We start from the raw sequence: 21157 nt of genomic DNA, 5'->3' as shown, positions 1-21157 counted from the left end.
AAGATTATCCAATCTAACTCCTTCCTTTTCCCTGTGAAGTAATGGAAGTGCAAGGAGGGCAAGCAAGGTCACCCAGCCAATGGTGGCAAGGCCAAGGCCAAACGACTGTTCCCCAGATCACTCCTCTAGGCCTCTTACTTTGTACCCAGCCACGCAGGGAAATATACAACCCAAACCAGCTTTTCTTTCCTGAGAAATCTTCCTCTAAGTTACCAATGATTGATACCTTTTTGAGAAACAAGTTAAAATTTCCCATAAGTAAATTCTTACCCTAGAAAGATATAGACTTTACTATGTATTTTAAAAACAAAGAGTCACAACTGGGCTTCTATGTTTTCATATATTTTGTTGAGAAATAAACTACTGGAGGAGGCGAACAATGAGATTTTTCTAACAGAAACAACTGGTTCTCTTATTTTTTTGCTGTCCAAAGAAGAATAGCATTAAATTTTTTTGCTAAGTGAGTGTGTCCGACAGCTGGCTGCTCCACCAAAGATTTGTGCTCCACCTGCCATAGTGTGAACGTTTACCGGGAAGCTAGAAACCACAGTTCCCAGATTCCTTTCTGTCTGAATGTGGGCATATGATATTTTGGCCGATAGGAATGCAAGTGAAGCCAAGGCATTATTTCCAGACCAAAGAGCTTAAGAAGCAAATTTTACCTCTTCACATACTTTTTCACTTGCTCTTCTTCATAGACTAGCTGCATCCATAAGGGAAGAACAGCAACAGGAAATGGAAGAAGCATGCCTCCTGGAAGCCTCTAAGTTACCATGTAAAAGCTTGCTTACTCATCAAAATGTCAGCACTGGACTATGAATGAGAAATAAATTTCAGTTTTTTTACTCTGTATCTGTTATCTATCGCTATGCAACAAACCACCCCAAAAGTTAGAGGCTTAAAATAACAACAATCGTGGATTTTACTCACAGAACTTAGTTTGGACAGGGCTCTGTAGGGGTAGTTTCCCTCTGCTCCACATAGCATCCTCTGTTGTAGATCTGCTGGGGGCTGGAGGGCTGACTTTCAAGGTGGTCTCTCAGATGATGGGCAAGTAAGTGCTAGGAGTCAGCTGGGACCTGACCTGAGGGCTGGAGGTCCACAGTTCCCCTCCATTCTGGCCTCTTCATAGGCTGCTTGACTTCCTAATGGCATAGAGACTGAGTTCCAAGAGCAAATGTCCCAAGAGACAGAAAGTAGGCGCTAACACTTTTTCAAAGTTTGGGCCCAGAAACTGACACAATTTCACCACTGCCATAACTTATTTATCAAGCAGAGAGCCCAGATTCAAGGTATTAAGATGTAGGTGCCAGTTTTCAATAGGAAGAATGTTAAAGAATTTGGGGAGCATGTTTTAAAATCATCACTTAATCCTGTGATTTTTGAGATTTATATGTTACAGCAGCTAGTGTCACAGTTACAACTACTACAGTGACAGAAAAGAAAAAGCATCAGCTCTATAACTGTCACAGCTTATTTTAATTATAGGTCACAAACCAACCAACCAACTAACAACAACAAAACTTGCAAGGGGTGGGGAAGGCTTTAACTTTTGCCAAATAACAAAATGAAGAGACCTTTAGGTGGCTTCTGCAAAGCCCTATGATCTTAGCTTCAAAATATACTTGCAGATCTCTTATAAGTCAGCATAAGAAAGATGAACACTGCAGGATAAAAATGTGCAAAGGACATAAATAGATGATTTGCAGAAGGAGAAATGAATAGCCAATAGAGGAAAAAAAACTCATGGTCATTTGTTGGGTTGATGGCTCACGATCCATTTCCCCTTCCTGACAAGACTCTGATTTCCCTGGAGAAATTATCACTGTCTCGCTGGCTTATGGTCAGTGGGATTGTAATCAGGGCACTGTGCATTCTTAGTCTAAGGGCAGGCATGTGGCCCAAGCTAAGTCAACTGGAACTTGAATCTTGAGAATGAAATAGACCAAAACTGTTGGGTTCCATCCCGTTCTTGTGACTATGTCCTGAGCAGACCCAGCCGAAGGATGCTCTTCTATATTGAGTCCAGTGCTGAAGTGCTTGCTTCCTCACCTCCAGAAATACCTGTCCTGCCCATTCCTAAGCCTGGAGGATCTCCAGCCTCTCATTAATTCTGTGAGCCTCTGATGTCCTTTCCCTGCATTTCCCTTGATTTAACCCACCCAGAATTGTTTTCTGTTGCTTGTAATGAAAGAACATTGATCTGTACAAATATTCATTTAAAACAATAATGAACTAAATACATATTAAGGCAGTAAGACACAATTTCACTTACAAAACTAGAAAGGATTCTTAAAAATGAATAGTACTATCCAGTTTTTTCAGGTTTTGGAAAAATGACTCTCTTCATAATTACTGGTGGGAGTGTAAATAATTTCTCTGGAAGGCAAGGTAATATATATCAAAAAGTTTAAATGTACACAAACTTTGATCTAGTCATATAAAAATTCTATGTAAAGACTTAGCTGCAAGTATATTTATTGCTGTACTGTTTATATTAAGGAAAAATAAAAATAATTACATAAACTGGGTAACCATATAATGTATCATTCAAAAGGGAATACTTTTGGGAGTAAAAAGAGGCTCTATTAATAATTATGCCAAGACAAGAAACATAAACCAAGCCTGTTTCAGGCACACCGGGATAACAGTGGTTACCTTGTATATAACCAATCAATGATCAGAAGTTAGTTATCATTATTTTAAGGAATATAAATAATTGGCTCATGTGATCGTGGAGGCTAGAAATCCAAACTCTGCAGGTTTCATAATGGTACCATACATCCAAACAACAGAATCAATCAAGCTATTAAAATATGAGTATAATAAAATTATTTATTTGGGTCTGTTTCTGGAACTTTGTACCATTTCAATGATTTGCATGTTTATTTCTGCACCCATTTAAAAAATATTATGGTTTCATGGTATGTTTTAACGTGTGATAAAGCAAATCACCGAATATTAGTTTTTTACAATTCTTTCAGATAAAATGTATAATAGTTTGCCCAGTTTCCCCAACATGTTAAATTATATAACACTTTGGGAAGAAATTCATGTTTAAATATTCTGCTTTTTAAGAATATGGAATTTATCTGTTTTTGGTTTCTTTCATACTGCTCAGTAGAATTTTATAGTTTCTCTACTTTTCCTGTTATGTTTATGCCTGGGCATTTTACACTATTGTATTGTAAATACTGTTCCTTCATCATTGCTATATAAAAGGTTATAGATTTTTGTACATCTATATAACCAATCCTACTGAGTAGCCTTTTCAATTATAATTAGAATTTCATTACATATTCCTCAGTTTTCCTAGTTGATAATCACATTATCTAAAAATAACAATTTTTCCTCTTTTTCCCATTTTGTTTTATTGTCTCACTATACTTGTTGGTATTTCCTGAATGAAGTTTGATAAAAGCGGTGTTAACCAGCATCAAATCTATTTCTGATAATGTGCCATATTGCTTGTCTTCTCATATACTTCTTTCTCTTCAATTCAACTCCTTAATTTCCCCTACTAACTGTTACTTATTCTTCAGATCTCAGTTCACCTCCTCTTCTAGGACAAACAACTCTCATGGCCTGGACCAGTCCAGGTCTCCCCCTACTACATTCTCTTAGCATATCATATACCCTTACGTCTTTGTACTCATTACAGTTGTAATTTCAGGCTTATTTGCATAGTGATGTGACTAATGACTGTCTCCTCCATTCATCTGTAAACTTCATGAAATCTAAGAACTCATCATATTTTGCTCACAATGGTATATCTAGTACTTAGTAAAGGGCTAACATGGTTAATGCTCAATGAGTACTTATTGAATTAATTCTAGCATTTTATCATTAAGCATGATACTGCTCATTTTCTGTTATATTTTATCTATTTATCTATTAGTGATTTATTATTGAATTTTAGAAACTTTTTATGGTTTTATTAATTGTCCAGAATTGGAATGATTCCCTGCAATGCTCACATCATAAGAAGTCAGAGCAGCCATTCAAAAGTTGAATTGAAGTCTTGGAAGCTTTTCCTTTGAGATCTGCCATCTGTGACAACTTGGTGTACACTGGCCATAGAGTGGAAGGTTATCACATGCAGGGGCTCCAACTCTCCCTCACCACAAATCTTTGTCCCTCTGAGATTGTTTTTGCCAGACATTCTTCCCTTTGCTTCTGCGTAATTTTCTTGAGAAAGGGAATTCAGTGTTGGTTCTTCTTGGAAGCTGGTCCAAATTCAACAGTATGTTGAAAAAAAAAATCCTTGAAGTTTGGGTTATGCAGGATCATGTTAAGAGGATATTTTGGTAAATAACCACAGCTATACACATGGATCTTTCCACAGGAAGAAGTGTTGGAAGAAGGGACATTATAAGAGTAGCTCCACATTTTAGTGTAAGTATTTTAGGGCATTCTTAATTTAGAAATCCACCTGGAGAGTCCCTGACATTAGTCACCCAGTCTTGGCTTGAATACCTTTTCTGCAAGAAAACTTACTACCTCTCAAAATTTTATTGAACAGTAGGGAATTTAACATATTTTAATATATCAACGCTAAATCTACCACCTTTGCTCAAATAGCCTCTATTACACACACCTATCAAGACACAGATTAAAATCTATACAAATTTTCTTAAATTTTGTGGAATTGAATACAATAAACATTTTTCCTTTGTGATTTACTTCATAGCTTTTGTGTAGAAATGATAGACAAAAAATAATGAATAGACAATAGAATAGGGAGTACAAATGATCAATAAATACATGAGGGTTCAACCTGATAGTAATCAAAGGTATGTACATTAAAATTATGAAATTTATTTGCATGTAAAATTGGCAAAGATAGAAAAAAGATAATATTGATTACTTGCTAGAGTGTAATATGATGAGTTAGCTCGTATACGGCAGATGAGAATGTAAACAATCACAATGATATGGTATTGATCAAGAACAAAACTTAGTGTGATGGTTCATTTTATGTGTTAACTTGGTAACCCGTGGTAACCAGATATTTGGTGAAACATTCTAGATGTTTCTGTGAAGATGTTTTTTAGATGCAATTGACATTTAAATTGATAGACTTTTGAGTAAAGCAGATTATTCTTCATGAAGTGGCTGAACCTCATTCAATCAGTTAAAACCCTTAACAATAGAAAGAAGCCGGGTGCGGTGGCTCACGCCTGTAATCCCAGCACTTTGGGAGGCTGAGGCTGGCGGATCACCAGGACAGGAGATCAAGACCATCCTGGCTAACACGGTGAGACCCCCGTCTCTACTTAAAAAATACAAAAAATTAGCTGGGCATGGTGGCGGGCGCCTGTAGTCCCAGCTACTCGGGAGGCTGAGGCAGGAGAATGGCGTGAACCCAGGAGGCGGAGCTTGCAGTGAGCCGATATTGCGCCACTGCACTCCAGCCAGGGTGACAGTGCGAGACTCCATCTCAAAAAAAAAAAGAAAGAAAAGAAAGAAAGAAAAACAGAAAGAGAAAGAGAAAGAAAAGAAAAGAAAAAAGAAGGAAAAGAAAAGAAAAAAGAAAAACTGGCCTCCCTGAAGAAGAGGGAATTCTGCCAACAGACTGCCTCTGGGCTTAAACTAAGGCATACACTCTTCCCTTGGTCTCCAGCTTGCTAGCCTACCCTGCAGAGTTTGGATTTCTGGCATATATATATCATCCTAGTGGTTCTGTTTCTCTAGAGAGAGAGATATATATATATACACATATATACACATATACATACGTGTATACACATATATACGTGTGTGTGTGTATATATGTATATATATATATCATCCTAGTGGTTCTGTTTCTCTAGAGAACCCTAATATACTTAATAATACTTAGTAATACCATTTCTAAGAATCTATGCTAAGAAAATAATCATAAATGTAATATAAATTTGTACAACAAAATGGAAAAAACAGTAATGTTCAAAATCATTGAGAATAAATAGATAAATTATGCCATATATAACCATAAAAGGAATGGAAAGATGATATAGTGCACAATCACTGAAAATCTTGTGTTGGAATAATAGTTATTGATATGAGGATATGCTTACATGTGACGTATCCATAGCCACATCCCTATCTCTGTGTCTATTTTTCTATATAGCTATCCATCTATATCTGTGCTGTCTAATGCAGTAGCCACTAACCACATGTGGCTCTTGAGTACTTAAAATGTGGCTAGTCAGAAAGTGGAACCGGAGTTTTAACTTAACTTAATTTTAATTAATTTAAAATTGTAAAAACCTTATGCCCAATTTAGCTATTAGAAAACCTTTAAGGGTATTTGAAAGAACTTGAGTATTTCAATCTGCTTTTTTTAACTTTAAATTTTATGAAACTGAAATACAGATAAGTGTTTTTGATGAAAATTGAGTGCCCAAGAGTAGAAAATTTGTAACTGTAAAATACATGGTAGATTTTAATGTGAATTGTATATACTGAATTTTTTTTTTTTTTTTTTTGAGATGGCGTTTTGCTCTGTCACACAGGCTGGAGTGCAATGGTGTGATCTTGGCTCCCTGCAACCTCTGCTTCCCAGGTTTAAGTGATTCTCAGCCTCCCAAGTAGCTGGGATTACAGGCACGTGCCACCACGCCCAGCTAATTTTTGTATTTCTAGTAGAGACGGGGTTTCACCATGTTGGCCAGGATGTTTTCAATCTTATGACCTCATGATCCTCCCACCTCAGCCTCCCAAAGTGCTGGGATTACAGGCATGAGCCACCATGCCTGGCCCTGAAGTTTTCTATAATGGATACACATTACTTTTATAAAGAAAAATATGATTTCAAAAAGAAAATATAAGCTCATCTTTAGCAGCAAGAAGTAATAAAAATATTCCCAAGTGTGCCTCTCACAAATATTCTACTTTTCAGAAATATGAGTTTCTAGACTATTGGGAAAATGACATTTCATTGGGCAGTACCTAAACTTAAAGGAAATCAGTTTGGATACACATGTGGGAACTTGAGGACATTTGTTAATATTTCAAATACAATTATTCAACACATTGTGTGAGAACTCTTTTCTTGAGCCATGAATAATTTGTTACTATCCTGAATTCTGGCTGTAAGTTAATGTTTTCTTATTCCTGGGGGATCTTACAGTTAAATTTCAAAAAGATAAACTGTCTTTAGAAACTATGTGAAAGACTCATTTCCAATCAGCCCTGTTTTTGTGGAAAAGTCACACTTTGCCTAATGAAAGAGAAAGTTTGCAATTTTTATTGACTTTTCCCCCTTTTGTTTGCAATGTAACAATTTGTAAGTTATCTTTGAGGAAGATTCCATACCAGGAAGTTTCTGAAACTGAATTAGTCTGTTGAGTTAGTTGAATGATCACTCCCTATCGTCCATCTTTCATTCCATACTATGGGGCAAAACACTGAGGTTCTACAGGGATTGCAGGGATTAAGCCTATGCTATTTGTGATTTTCTTCCTACGTGTGGTCCAGTTAACTCTAAGTAACACTCAAAATGGAAAACATGAACCACCATGCACTAGCATGGACTATGCATGGGTGGGTATTTCTATCTCTTTTTAAAGACAAAGGTACAGCTATTATGGAAATAATATGAAAGTTCTTCAAAAAAATTAAAAATCCAGCAATCCCACATCTGGGTGTTTATCCAAAGGATATGAAACCAGTATGTTGAAGAGATGTCTGCACTCCAATGTTCATTGCAGCATTATTCACATAGCCAATCATGAAATGCCCATCAATGGATGAATGGATTAAGACAAATGTATATATACACAATGGAATACCATTCAGTCTTAAAAAAGAAAAGAATCTTGTCATTTGTGACAACATCAATGAACCTGGAGGACATTATGTAAGCAAAATAAGTCAGATGCAGAAAGACAAATACCACATTATTTCTCTTATAGGTGGAATCTAAAGAAGTTGAACTTACAGAAACAGAGTAAAATGATGGCTACTAGAGGCTAGGGGGTAGAGGGATTAGGGAGATGTTGGTCAAAGTGTTCAAAATTTCAGTTAGAGGAATAAGATCAAGAGACCTGTTGCACATCATGATGACTATAGTTAATAACAATATATTATAAACTTGAAAATTGCTGAAAGTAGATTTTAAAGCATTTTTACCATTAAAAAACAGCAAGTATATGAGGTGCACCTGTTAATTAGTTTGATTTAGCCATTCTACAATGCATACATGTTTCAAAAAATTATGTTGTACACCATTAATGTACAAAATTTTGTTTAATTTAAAAAATAAGAATACATTTAAAATATAAAGACAATGAAGCTGAGTTTCAGATATATTAAGTGTGTAGTGACAGAAATGACATCTATCCACATCTTCCAAATTCCAATGCCAGTGTTTTTGTTTTACTTCAAGTATTTCACTAAACAACACATTATAATAGAAATATTTCCCATGTATTGTACATCAGAAAATAAAGGAAGCTTTTTGCTCAACAAGGTGGATGACCACACACATCTATCTCTTCTTGGAATCCCTTTAAATATCAAAAAGAAAAAGAATTTTAATGTGCAAGGACTGCTAAGTTTTGGATATTTGTCTCCTCAAAGCCTCATGTTGAAATCTGATCCCCGATGTTGGAGGTGGGGCCTAGTGAGAGGTGTTTGGGTCCTAAGGGTGGATTGCTCATGAATAGAATAATGCCTTATCTGAAGGGGACTGTGGGGTGGAGTTCTTACTCTATTACTTCCTGTGAGAGCCGGTCGTATAAAAAGCCTGGCACCTTTCCCTTTTCTTTCTTTTTTTTTTCTTAGATGGAGTCTCTGTCGCCCAGGCTGGAGTGCAGTGGCATGGTCTCAGCTCACTGCAACCTCTGCCTCCTGGACTCAAGTGATTCTCCTGCCTCAGCCTCCGGAGTAGCTGGGATTACAGGTGTCCACCACCATGCCCGGCAAATTTTTGTATTTTTAGTAGAGACAGGGTTTCACCATGTTGGCCAGACTGGTCTTGAACTCCTGACCTCAAGTGATCCTCCCACCTCAGCCTCCCAAAGTGCTGGGTTTATAGGCGTGAGCCACCACGCCTGGCCCCTTTTCTCCTTTGCTTCCTCCCTCACTGGTAATCTCTGTACACACTGGCTACCTTGACCTTCTGCCATGAGTGGTAGCAGCATGAGGTCCTCACCGATGCAGATGCCCAATCTTGAACTTTCTAGCCAACAGAACTGTGAGCCAAATAAATGTTTTTCCTTTATAAATGACCCAGCCTCAGGTATTCCTTTTTAGCAACACAAATGGACTAAGACAAGGACAAAGAGAAGGAGAGAACATACAGCCACAAACAAGGATTAACACAAATTTTTCAAAGAGAGAAATCTGAGAGTGGTGACTTTCTTTCTCAGCAGAGTGGAGAAACCTATAAACTGTGTGTGTCAGAAAGAGATACAGAAACCAATCTGATTCTTCCTTTAGAACCTCGGAAAATCTCAGGATTTAAAACAGTGAGTACAGCAAAAGATGTGAGTAAAGTGTGAATCTGAGTATAGAGGGATTGATTGAAATCTTTCATGCAAAATGGTTGGGTTCTTAGGTTCTCTTTCCCTCTTCAGAGTTGGTTGACAAGCTCCTCCTGTACACAGAGTTTCTAATCAGTTATTTGCTGTCACACTGTTAAACGAAAACAGCCTGGGTTTATACACATTTGAGGAAAGTTTTCAATATGAGAAAGATACAAACCAACAGAATAAGCAAACTGGATAAACAGAAAATACAGAGAGAGCCAAGGAAATCACTAAGAAAGTGGAAAAACAAAAAAGAGAGAAGTAGAGAATAGGAAATAGAGGATAAGAAATTTGGGGAGGTCAATCTGGGATATTGAATTTTCAACCAATAAAGAAGAGGAAATTGTCAAAGAAATAATGTAAAAAAAATTTCAGGACCAAAGGACTTGACTTGCCAGATTGAAAAAGTTCTCCATGTGCCCATGTCAATTAATGAAAAAAAAGGAACCACACGAAGATAGATCCTGATGAATATTAGGTCACTTACTGAACTAAATTTGGTGAATAAATTTTAGGACACCAGAGATAAATACATGATACTGAAAGTTTGTGGTTGGGGATACTTCACATACAAAGAAATGGAAATTAAAGTGGCATTAGACTTCTTAAACCAACATTGGAAACTATAATGACGTAGAGCAGTGCGGTCATAATTTGGAGGCAGCTGATGCTCAACATATACTTTTTTGTTTGTTTTGAGATGGAGTCTAACTGTCACCCAGGCTAGAGTGCAGTGGCATAATCTCAGCTCACTGCAACCTCCACCTCTCCATTTCAAGCAATTCTCCTGCCTCAGCCTCCCGAGTAGCTGGGATTATAGGTGTGCACCACCACACTCAGCTAACTTTTATATTTTTAGTAAAGACAGGTTTTGCCATGTTGAGCAGCTGGTCTCAAACTCCTGGCCTCAAGTGATCTGCCTGCCTCGGCCTCCCAAAGTGCTGGGATTACAGGTATAGGTCACCGTGACTGGCCTCAACACAGAATTTTATCCCAGATAAACCATGTGTTAGTTTCCTCTAGCTTCTACAACAAAGCACCACAAATTGGGTAGCTTAAAACAACAGAAATTTACTCTCTCACAGTTATGGAGGCCAGAAGTCCAAAATCAAGGTGTCAGCAGAGTTGATGTTTTTTTTAGAGGCTATGAGGGAGAATCTGTTCCATGTTTCTCTCCAGTCTTCTGGTAGTTGTCGGCAATCCTCAGTGTTGTTCCTTGGCCTGTAGATGTGTCACTCCAATCTCCGCCTCTGCCTTCACATGGCACTCTTTCCTCTGTCTGTGTCTCTGAGTCTTTATAAGGCCTTCTTATGCGGACACCAGTCATAGGATTTAGGGCCCACCCTAATTCAGTATGACTTTATCTTACCTTAACTAATTACATCTGTGGAGATCCTATTTCCAAATAAGGTCACATTCTGAGGTTCTTGGTGGATGTAAATTTTGGGGGAACACTCGTCAATCACGTATAAACTCTCAATCAAGTGTGAGGGCAGAATAAAGATATTTTGGGGCAGGTAAGTACTGAAAAACTATCCTTGCAATGCAATGCACTGTTTTTTAAGGAAGTTACTGGAGAATGTACTTAAAGTAAGTAAATAAACTAAGAAAAAGCAAAACATGAGACCAGGCAATAGCGAACTAATAAGGAAACCAGAATTAAAAGTTCATGCAGAGGAGAATGGGGAACTCTGGGAGTGAAGTCTTCAAGGGCAAGGGAAATAAAATGCTAAGTATTTGATACCTTACAGTATTTAGAAATTAAAATTGACAGTTGTTGGATAGAGCTGAAACTCCAAGATAAAACAGAAGTTCAATGAGAAAGTGAACATATTCACAGTCCCTTCTTGAATCAATATCAAACAATATTTATGTAGTTACAAAATAGCAACCCTAACTCTCAACAAAAACTTAAGGGACTATATCAAGAAGGTGAGAATGGATAATTATGTTAGGTAAATTGATAAATATTAATCATAATAGAAAGTCAGCAGATAATGTCTAAAATGTGACATGAAATTGCAGTATTGGCATGTTATTTAGAAACAGGTAGGTAAAAATTGAAGAAACTCATAAAGGTATAATACGTTGTTTTAGTCCATTTGGCCTGCCATAACAAAATACCATAGACTGGTCAGCATATGAACATGGAAATTTATTTCTTGCAGTTGTAGAGGCAGGAAAGTCCAAGATCAACATGTCAACAGCTTGGGTATCTGGTGGGAGCCTGCTTTCTCATAGATGGTGCCTTCTGTCTATGTCCTTGTATGGTAGAAGAGACAAACTCCCTCAGGCCTCTTTTATAAGGGCACTAGTCCCATTCATGAAGACAGATCTAATTACCACCCCCTCCCCCACAAGGTCTCACTTTCTAATACCATCACCTTGCGGGTTATAGTTTCAAGACACGAATTTTGGGGGACATGAATATTCAGAACTTAGCATGTGATAACTTCTGGAAAGTAGAGGTGGGCAGGAGAAGAAAGGTAGTGGCTATCTTTCATTATGAACTTTTTAGTATTCGATTTTAAAACGTGTGAGCAAGTAATATTTTTTATAGCAACACAGATTAAAGAAATATAATACACATAAGAATTATCTAAAGAGTGTGTTAAAATGCAGCTTCTGTGTTCATATCTGGATATTCTAATTTAGTCAGTCTGGAGGCACCTGGGCAGTGGTGTGATCTCAGCTTACTGCAATCTCTGCCTCCTGGGTTCAAGTGATTCTCCTGCCTCAGCTTCCTGAGTAGCTGGGACTACAGGTACACACCACCCCACCTGGCTAATTTTTGTACTTTTAGTACAGACAGGGTTTCACTGTGCTGGCCAGGCTGGTCTCAATCTCCTGACCTTGTGATCCACCTGCCTCAGCCTCCCAAAGTGCTAGGATTACAGGCATGAGCCACTACACCTGGCTGGGACCATGCATTTTAACAAGGCTGATGAAATTCTGATGGAGGTGGTCCCTGAACCCCACTTTGAGACACACTTGTCTAGAAAACAGCCACAACATTGCGGGGACATCAGCTTGAGCTGGTTTCTGGTAGAGGTCAAGCAAGTTGGAGTCTATGTTAGTTGTATCCATCCCCTATTGGTATTGAGGGTAAAACAAGGTTGCATGCTAAAACCCTGCTTAATCAAAGGTTATTCTAACTTTAAGAGTGAGTGATGCAACAAGAAACCTAAATGCTGATGTCAGGACATGTTTTCAGGCAGCTGTTAAGTCTTCTGCCCAGGCTGGTTGCTAACATTGGCAGAAGCCATGGGGACAGTCACTCCTGTGTTTGTTGGGGGCTGAACCAGCCTGCTGCATTATAGAAGGTATATGCGAAAGGACTGCCATGGATCCTGCTCCACCATATGATCAGCCCGTTGCTATGCAATTACTATGAGTTTGAAGGTGCCGGGGGTCAGATCCCAGTCTGTGTGGAGGAGACCTTAGAAATGTTTCCAATAGGAATGCTGAAGTGAAAACTATTGCTGAAATCTGCTACTTACACAGCAACAGAAGTGTCACTGTGACTGCAAGTCTACGGTAAAAGGTTTAAAACGCCATGATCAGCCCTCTCCAAAATTCTACACAACGCTCTTCCTTAGCCTACCCTGAAGGCTATTGCCAGCTTCCCAAATGGAGTCATTAGGGATGGTTCCCAACTTCTGCTGAGGAGCTGCTGTGAGCCAGACACCATATAAAGCACCTTAATGTGCCAAATCACACAAAACCAATTTCACAGATGAGAAAAATGGAGGTTCCAAAAAGTTAAACCACAAGTCCAGCATCACATAACCAGCATGTGGTAGAACAAGTTTTACTCTTTCCATAATTCCAAATTGCATCTTGGACACATCTTTCAGCCTACGGGGCACCAGATAACAGATAATATCATTAGCCTCAGAGCTGCAGAATGTGGTCCATTTATCACTGCAAATGTGTTCACGGAATGGAATTCCTGCTGACCTGGCATAAGGACGCTCACGCAGGCACTGCAGAGGTTGCTGAACACAGCAACACTGCACAAGAGTGTTGGAGCTCCTGCGAGAGTCACCAAAACACTGACATAGCTCTGTGGCAGCAATGGATGGCCAGGAAACAGCCACAGCCAGCCACACAACCCAGGAGAGGGGATGAAGTGGTAAAATAGAGGGTTATAGGAAGAGGGGCTGATTTTAAACAAAGACCAGTTCTTAAGATTAAGTCACTAGTTGAAGAGTATTAGAAAGTAGCTGTAGACACCAAAGAAAGTAGTAAATTCTTAATCACAGCATTCATAATATGAGGGAATTTTGAGGACGACTAGCCCAGTTCCCTCATTTTACTGAAAATGAGGATGAAGAGGAAGTAGATAATAAGAGTTAACATTATCTGAGTATCTTCCATATGTCAGGTATTGTGCTAGGTATTATCTCATTTAATCCAATGAGGTTGATAAAAATTGTATCCCTATTTTGATGATGAGGAAGTCAAGGCCCAGAGAGATGGAGATTCATTCAAAGTGGCACAGCTATTTAGGGGTAGAGGTAGGGTTGGGATTCAAGCACCCGATGCCTAATCCTGGCTATTTTTCTCTGTACTGCATAGCCAGTTTCTCTTCCAACGAGAATGTGTGCAAATAGTCTTTGGAAGAACAAGGCAAATCCACATGTAAGTCCCTCTTTACCTTGGATTGTGTGACCATCTCTCTCTGAGTTCAGGATCCCTCATTAAAGGAATGGAGATAAGGATATCTTACTCTTGCTTTTGTTGTCAGCATTAGATGAGATAATGTATATAAAGTACTTACTACACTATCTGGCACATAGTAAGAACTCAACAGATGTGGTTTTTTTTCTTTTCCCCCTTCCTCTTGCCTTAGGTGTGGAAGTAGTATCTATTTTATCTTTTTAGTATTTGTCCTTTTAGATAGTAGTCATTATATGCTATATTGATCTTCCAGAGAGATTGACTGTATATTTACACACACATCAGGGCACACATAATGAGGTATTTGTAGGAATATGTAAAAATAATTTTAACAAATTTAATGCCAAAATGGCTCTTTTGCCTGTATTCCAAATATAATTAAGTTGTGTTTAGCACTGAAGTCACCGGGAGCTTTAAAAATGCTGTGTCCAGGCTGCATTCCACAGCAACTCTGTCAGGATCCCAGGGGTGAGATGCAGGCATTAGTAGTTTAAAAATCTCCTCAAGTGATTCTAGCAAATTACTAAATCAGAAACTCTGGGGTGAGGCCTAATAATGTATATTTTAATAAGCTCTCCAGGGGATTCTGATACACACTCAAGTTTGAGAACCCCAGTCTAGACACCCAGTCTTCTCCTCTCCCTTATCTTCTGTCCAAACCCATCGATGATCATATGCGACTAATTTTATCTTTTAAGTATTTTCCTCATATGTCAACTAATTTCCACCCTGAGCACCACTATCCATTCTTGCCCAGATAACTGGTTACCCTGTGACTAGTTTTTCTTCCCTCTAGTTCCCTCTTCTTTCAGCAGCCAGTGTGAGCCACAATAAATGTCTAACCACGTCTCTTCTCTGTCCTCAGGGGCAGCCCAGTACCTCCAAAATAAAATCTAAACTCTTCAGCATGGTGCACAAGGGCCTCTGCGGCTGGCTTGGGCTAAGCTCTCTATCCTCCTCTCCTATCACTCCTTGACTCCATTTCAGCAATACAGAATCTGTACAGTCACTCCCTCTTCCCCATGAACGCAACAGGGCTTATGGTTTAAACAAAAATCTACTTAGGAATGAAGAGCCAGGAGTCCAGGAGAGGCTCTTCCTTCATTCTGGGTTGCCTATCTTATTTTTTCCTGAATAAATTTCATCTAGTCATTTTCATTGAGATCAAAGGAACACCCTTGAAGAAACCCTCTCTGGGTTCCCAATCTGGACTGAGTCTTTCTCTATATCCCCACACCACTCTCCGTATATCTTCACCTTAGCACCACTACATGAAATTAAATGATCTCTTTCTGGGTCAGTCACTCCAGCTAGACCATGATTTCAAGGCACATGCCACCTTTTATTGAGCTTTATATTCCCTGCCTCTGGCGCAATGAACGTTATATGGTAGATACCCAATATACCATGCCATTCAGAACTAAAAGTCTATAAAACACATCTACTCATTCACAGAGCTCCAAGCAAATGAATTCTAGGTCAGCACTTTGCAAACTTAGATGTGCATATGAATCACCTGGAGATCTTGCTGGAATGCAGATTCTGATCCAGTAGACTTGGAATGGAGCCCAGCGACTCTGCATTTCTGACAAGCTCTCAGGTCATGCTGGTGCTCCTAGTTCAAGGACCACTAGCTATACTATGATTAGCTAGCACTGTGGCCATCCAAAGCCATGAAAAACAAGGTGCTTGTAGATCAATTTATGTCATACTAGAAAAACTTTTTGTATTGCAGAAATACCAGCAACTGAGAGGACAAAAGATAATTTGAGTTGTTTACTAGTCTATTCTTATGATATCCATCATTCTGGACTCTTACCTATTCTTTGAAAGAGATTACAAATAGTCCTCTTGTGAGCCAGTCCTCTGCACAGCTATTGTTCCCATCACAGGAGGTGAGAACTTCCTTATCATCAGCAGCCTTTGTGTGGAGGGCAACTGCTAGTTATTGCAGGATTTACAATCCAAATTCATCTTGGGAAGTAGAACCTGTGGAGAAGAAGAGAGAGAGGCCAACAGGATTTTACCCAGGCTCAGCAAGACAGGGTTTATTCATTCATCCCTTCCTCTATGAATAAAAATAGGTGTTGAACGTCTATTAAGTTCCTAGTGTTCCACAAAGTGAGACAGTCTAGGGTTTTCAAGGTGGATAATGCACATCTAGAGAAGAAACTTGGTTAAAAGAAAATCCCAGGGTTCTGGGGCTGGATCTCTGGTAATCTTGCAGTGGGAGAGGTGTTCTGCAAGTACAAACAGGTTACTCTAGAAAGATGGAAAAGTGTTCCAATTTAGGGAGGCTTACTGGAGCTGGACAAACTTTCAACTGTGCCTATTCAAATTTTCACCCCCACTGCTTACACTCAGATAAGATTTAAAAATTAGGTTTGAAATGTCAACTGCAGTTTTCCAGAGATATCACAGGATTCTTAGTCATCTGTAATTCTGACCAGCTGTTCTACAGCATATTTTCTCATGTCACGTAAGGCTGCAGTGGGTTGGCCATGGGTCATTTCTGCATAGAACTCTGAAAAATGGGTGCTTAATGCATATATCATGGCTCCTTTTTGAGGGCATGCAGTTTTGCTTATAGATCATCCCATATTCCAATTGGATGTTGTGGAATGGTTCAAAATTTTTTTTTAATTTGCTATTTTTAAAGGCTTTTTTTAAAAAGGCACTTCAGCCACTCACCACACTTGCTGTGGTCTCAAATTCCCAATCACACTGGCCTCCATGCAAGCCAATTTCTCCACTTGCCTTAGTGCACAGACACACAGCTCTTTCTAGCTTTTGTTTTCTCATCATTGTTCATGCCAGTTCCCCTCACTGCCTTCAAACCAAACCATATTTATCCTTCAAGGCGAGTTCGTTCACTCATTCATCAAATCTTTATTGCGTGACTTTTAAGTGCCAGGCACCATCCTGGGTACTGGGAGCACAGCGATAAACAAGATGGAGAAGCTCACTTCAGTGCCTCTTGGGGATATTGATAAATGAATGGGCCATTATAACTCTCCCTAATGAGGGCCCAGAGGGAGAGATCCGGGTACTAGGAGAATATACAGTGTATATTCTAACTGTATATGCAATCCCAACCCCACTGTATGGAAGGTATTCTTAAGCAGGTGACAGCCAGCATGGAAGAATCAATAGGAGGTAGAGAGTGGAAGAGATTCCTTGCAGTGAGAACAGATTGGGCTGGAAAGGTGAGCAAAGGTCAGATTAGAAACTGACCTATAGAAACTCCTTCTAAGGCATGAAAGGATTTTTCATTGTTATTATGAAGAAACTGGAAGGAAAGCATTGTGAGCCTTTAAGTGGGGACCTGGTGTGAATCCCATTTATTCTTTGAAGTCTTCTTCAATTATTTAAATCCCAGGTGATTTTTTTTTTCCTTCTTTGATTTCCAAAGCAATTACTGACTGTACTTAGCAGCCTGACTCTGAATTCATGCACTGCATTTTTATTAACCTATGTTCATTCTCTGATGTTGGTTGTTGACATTTTGTGCCCACAGCGGACATTCAGGTGTTATGTTTTTTGCTTGAATGCCCAAAATTTACTTATTTATTTACGTATTTATTTTTTTGAGACATAGTATTGCTCTGTCACCCATGCTGGAGTGCAGTGGCGCGATCTCGGCCAGGATGGTCTATCACCATGTTAGCCAGGATGGTCTCTATCTCCTGACCTTGTGATCCGCCCGCCTCAGCCTCCCAAAGTGCTGGGATTATAGGCGTGAGCCACCGCGCCCAGCCCCAAAATTTATTTAAAGCTCCCTGTATTTACAGTGTAATTGCTCCTCCAATGAAACAATGCCACTTAATATCACCCATCTTATCTCTTATGTGCATCAAATTGTGCTGTGCTCTATGCAACCTCAAATGACCAGACATAAAATTTTTACACTGTTGGTGGGACTGTAAACTAGTTCAACCATTGTGGAAGTCAGTGTGGCAATTCCTCAGGGATCTAGAACTAGAAATACCATTTGACCCAGCCATCCCATTACTGGGTATATACCCAAAGGATTATAAAACATGCTGCTATAAAGACACATGCACACGTATGTTTATTGCGGCACTATTCACAATAGCAAAGACTTGGAACCAACCCAAATGTCCAACAATGATAGACTGGATTAAGAAAATATGGCACACATATACCATGGAATACTATGCAGCCATAAAAAAGGATGAGTTCATGTCCTTTGTAGGGACATGGATGAAGCTGGAAACCATCATTCTCAGCAAACTATCGCAAGGACAAAAAACCAAACACTGCATGTTCTCACTCATAGGTGGGAATTGAACAATGAGAACACTTGGACACAGGAAGGGGAACATCACACACTGGGGCCTGTTGTGGGGTGGGGGGAGGGGGGAGGGATAGCATTAGGAGATATACTTAATGTTAAATGACGAGTTAATGGGTGCAGCACACCAACATGGCACATGTATGCATATGTAACAAACCTGCACATTGTGCACATGTACCCTAAAACTTAAAGTATAATAAAAAAAGAAAAAAAAATTAATTTCATACATTGATCAACATTATGTGGCATATCAGTGAAGGGGACAAGTTTCCCAGGTGCTCAATGTTCAAGAAGAACCATTATCTCAGAAGGTTACCTAACTCTAATGACCTTGACTTAGTGCAAACTCCTCAAGGTCAAGTAGAGTTATCTAATTAAAAAAAAAAAATCCCTCTCAATTCCTAACATAGTCCTGGATGTAGCACAAGGATTTACTTGAATTTTGCATTTTTATTACTTAATTTACTCTTTTAAATTATGAAATGTCAGGCACTGAAATATGTAGAGAATAATAGTAAGGAATGTACATCTTTTCCATCATCCAGCTTAAGAAATAAAACATTATGATGATAATTGGACCCCCACTTTACCTCTTACCACTGAAAGATAACCACTGTCTTGAATCTGGTGTTTGTCATCCCCACATATGCCTTTGTGTTTTCACTCCAGTTGTCAGTGGCCATAAACATTATGTGGTATTGCTTCTCGGGTTTTAAAATGTATAAGTGATGTCATAATGTATCCATCTGCAACTCTTTCTGGTTCAATATTATCTTTGAGGTTTGTCTCTATTTGTAGATACAGCTCCAGTTTATCAATTTAGCTGCTCTATCGTATGCTATTGTATGAGTAGACCACATTAGGATGTTCATGTTGGCTTCAGCTCCTCTCTAAAACACACAGCGCTGCAGTGAACATGTTTGTATTTGGTTCCTGGCGTATATATGTGAGAGCTTCTCACACATAGCTGTAGAGATCTAGAAGTGCGATTGCTGGGTTTTAGGATATGTGTATCATCCATCTAACTAGATATTGCTACAGTGCTGTTTAAACAATTTACACCCCCATCAGCAGAGGGTGAGTTCCTGTGGCTTCACATTCTTGATAATCATGTCATTTTCAGATTTAGGTATCTGATGTATTCTTCATGCATATGTTTACACACACACACACACATGCACACACACACCTACACATATCAGGGTTCTTAGGGGAAAACAAAACTTTACTAAATGAGTAGAGTTGAATATGGAACTTCCCAGAGAGCAATAAATGGTTACTATAAAAATCTCAGCAACTTATAATTAATTGGATTATTTTAAAATTATGCAAATAACAACAGTAAGGTTAAGGAAAATTATATGGGAAAAGTACAAAATAGACTATGATATTATCCCATTAACATAGTCATTTCATTTTTTAATATAATAGATGCTCATAGACTTGGTAATTACTTGTTGCCTTAGCCAAACTGAATGATTTTTAAAACTAATTCACTGTTGGCTAACTTTACATTTTATGTAAATGTTCCAAATATATTTAGTCATCTACTGGTGTTCTATTAGGGTTGAGTTAGACTGTAGTTAAATAATAATGAACAGAACAAACTTCAAAGTCAGACTTGTTTTTATTTTAGAAATTATCTCTTGCTACATTGTAATTCCCAAGAACATCTCTGGTCATATAGAGTATCTGTGCTTTTCCATAATTCTTTTGCTGCAAAAATGCAGTATACACAAAGCAAAGCATGCTAAAATATAAACAAAAGATTACAGCACAAAATATGGTTCATAAAATTAGCCTCTTATCACTTTTTTCTTTTTCACCAGTTCCATTCTTTTGCCAATGTCCTGGTGAAGAGAAAGCATTAACTATGGGTCATAGCAGCCCGACACGTGGGTTTTAGAAGACAATCACTGCTAGATGAAATGTTAGGGTCATCCCAGAACTGATGACATGGGCATGGCTTTCCAGTTTTAAGAATTAGTAGAAGATATTCCTAGGAAATTCCAATTCTAAATGCTTTTAGAGGAGTCCAATCTGAGATATAGATGTGATGAAAATAATAACAATCTTTTCCAGGCAGATACATCATCAAAATCAATGCCTGAACTGTGCAGAGCTTTCAAAGAAAAGTTAACTCTTATAGGTCGGTTTCCCCAGTTCTCAGGAGAAATGAAATCATTCCTGGTTTGTCAGGTCTTCTTACTGATGTCTTCACTCCGAAAATTCTTCTCCTCAGATTGGAGATGGAGAACAAATTTAGCATGCTATTAGCCAATTGTTTTTGTGAAAAGTCCCTGTCATTTACCACGCTACCTCTAATAGATGATTATACATTCTGGTTAGAACCACATGGGATTATACATGTCAGTGGAGCTATCTTCTTTTCTCCTATGATGATCTTGTGTCTTCATCATCTGCAAAATATAAAAATATTCACTGCCTTTAATGTCATTGTATTTATTCAAAATGTTCCTCCAGGGCCTACTCCTTTATATGCCACATATAAAACAAACACAATATTTTTGTCATTTTCAATGGTCAAAATAGGAGTCCAGCTCAGGGTGATGTGATAATAGATATAAATGAGCAATGTATAAGGAGAATCATAGACATAATTCTTCCTGGAAGAATGTTG

The 21157-nt window shown here is 38.5% G+C and overlaps 1 protein-coding gene across 1 annotated transcript in view; it reads right to left on the bottom strand.

The window, feature by feature from the left end:
- Positions 1 to 16017: 16017 nt before the first annotated feature.
- Positions 16018 to 21157, bottom strand: part of COL6A5 (collagen type VI alpha 5 chain) — a 124415-nt gene continuing 119275 nt past the window's right edge. The window contains exon 40 of the mRNA XM_024244913.3: positions 16018 to 16187. Within this exon, the coding sequence (XP_024100681.3) occupies positions 16156 to 16187 (32 nt within the window). The 3' untranslated portion in view covers positions 16018 to 16155. The remainder of the gene's footprint in view (positions 16188 to 21157) is intronic.

The sequence above is a fragment of the Pongo abelii genome, chromosome 2, assembly GCF_028885655.2.
Source record: "Pongo abelii isolate AG06213 chromosome 2, NHGRI_mPonAbe1-v2.0_pri, whole genome shotgun sequence".
NCBI classification, from domain to species: domain Eukaryota; kingdom Metazoa; phylum Chordata; class Mammalia; order Primates; family Hominidae; genus Pongo; species Pongo abelii.
The sequence above is the reverse complement of the archived record's forward strand: the minus strand, read 5'-3'. Positions and strand labels throughout refer to the sequence as shown.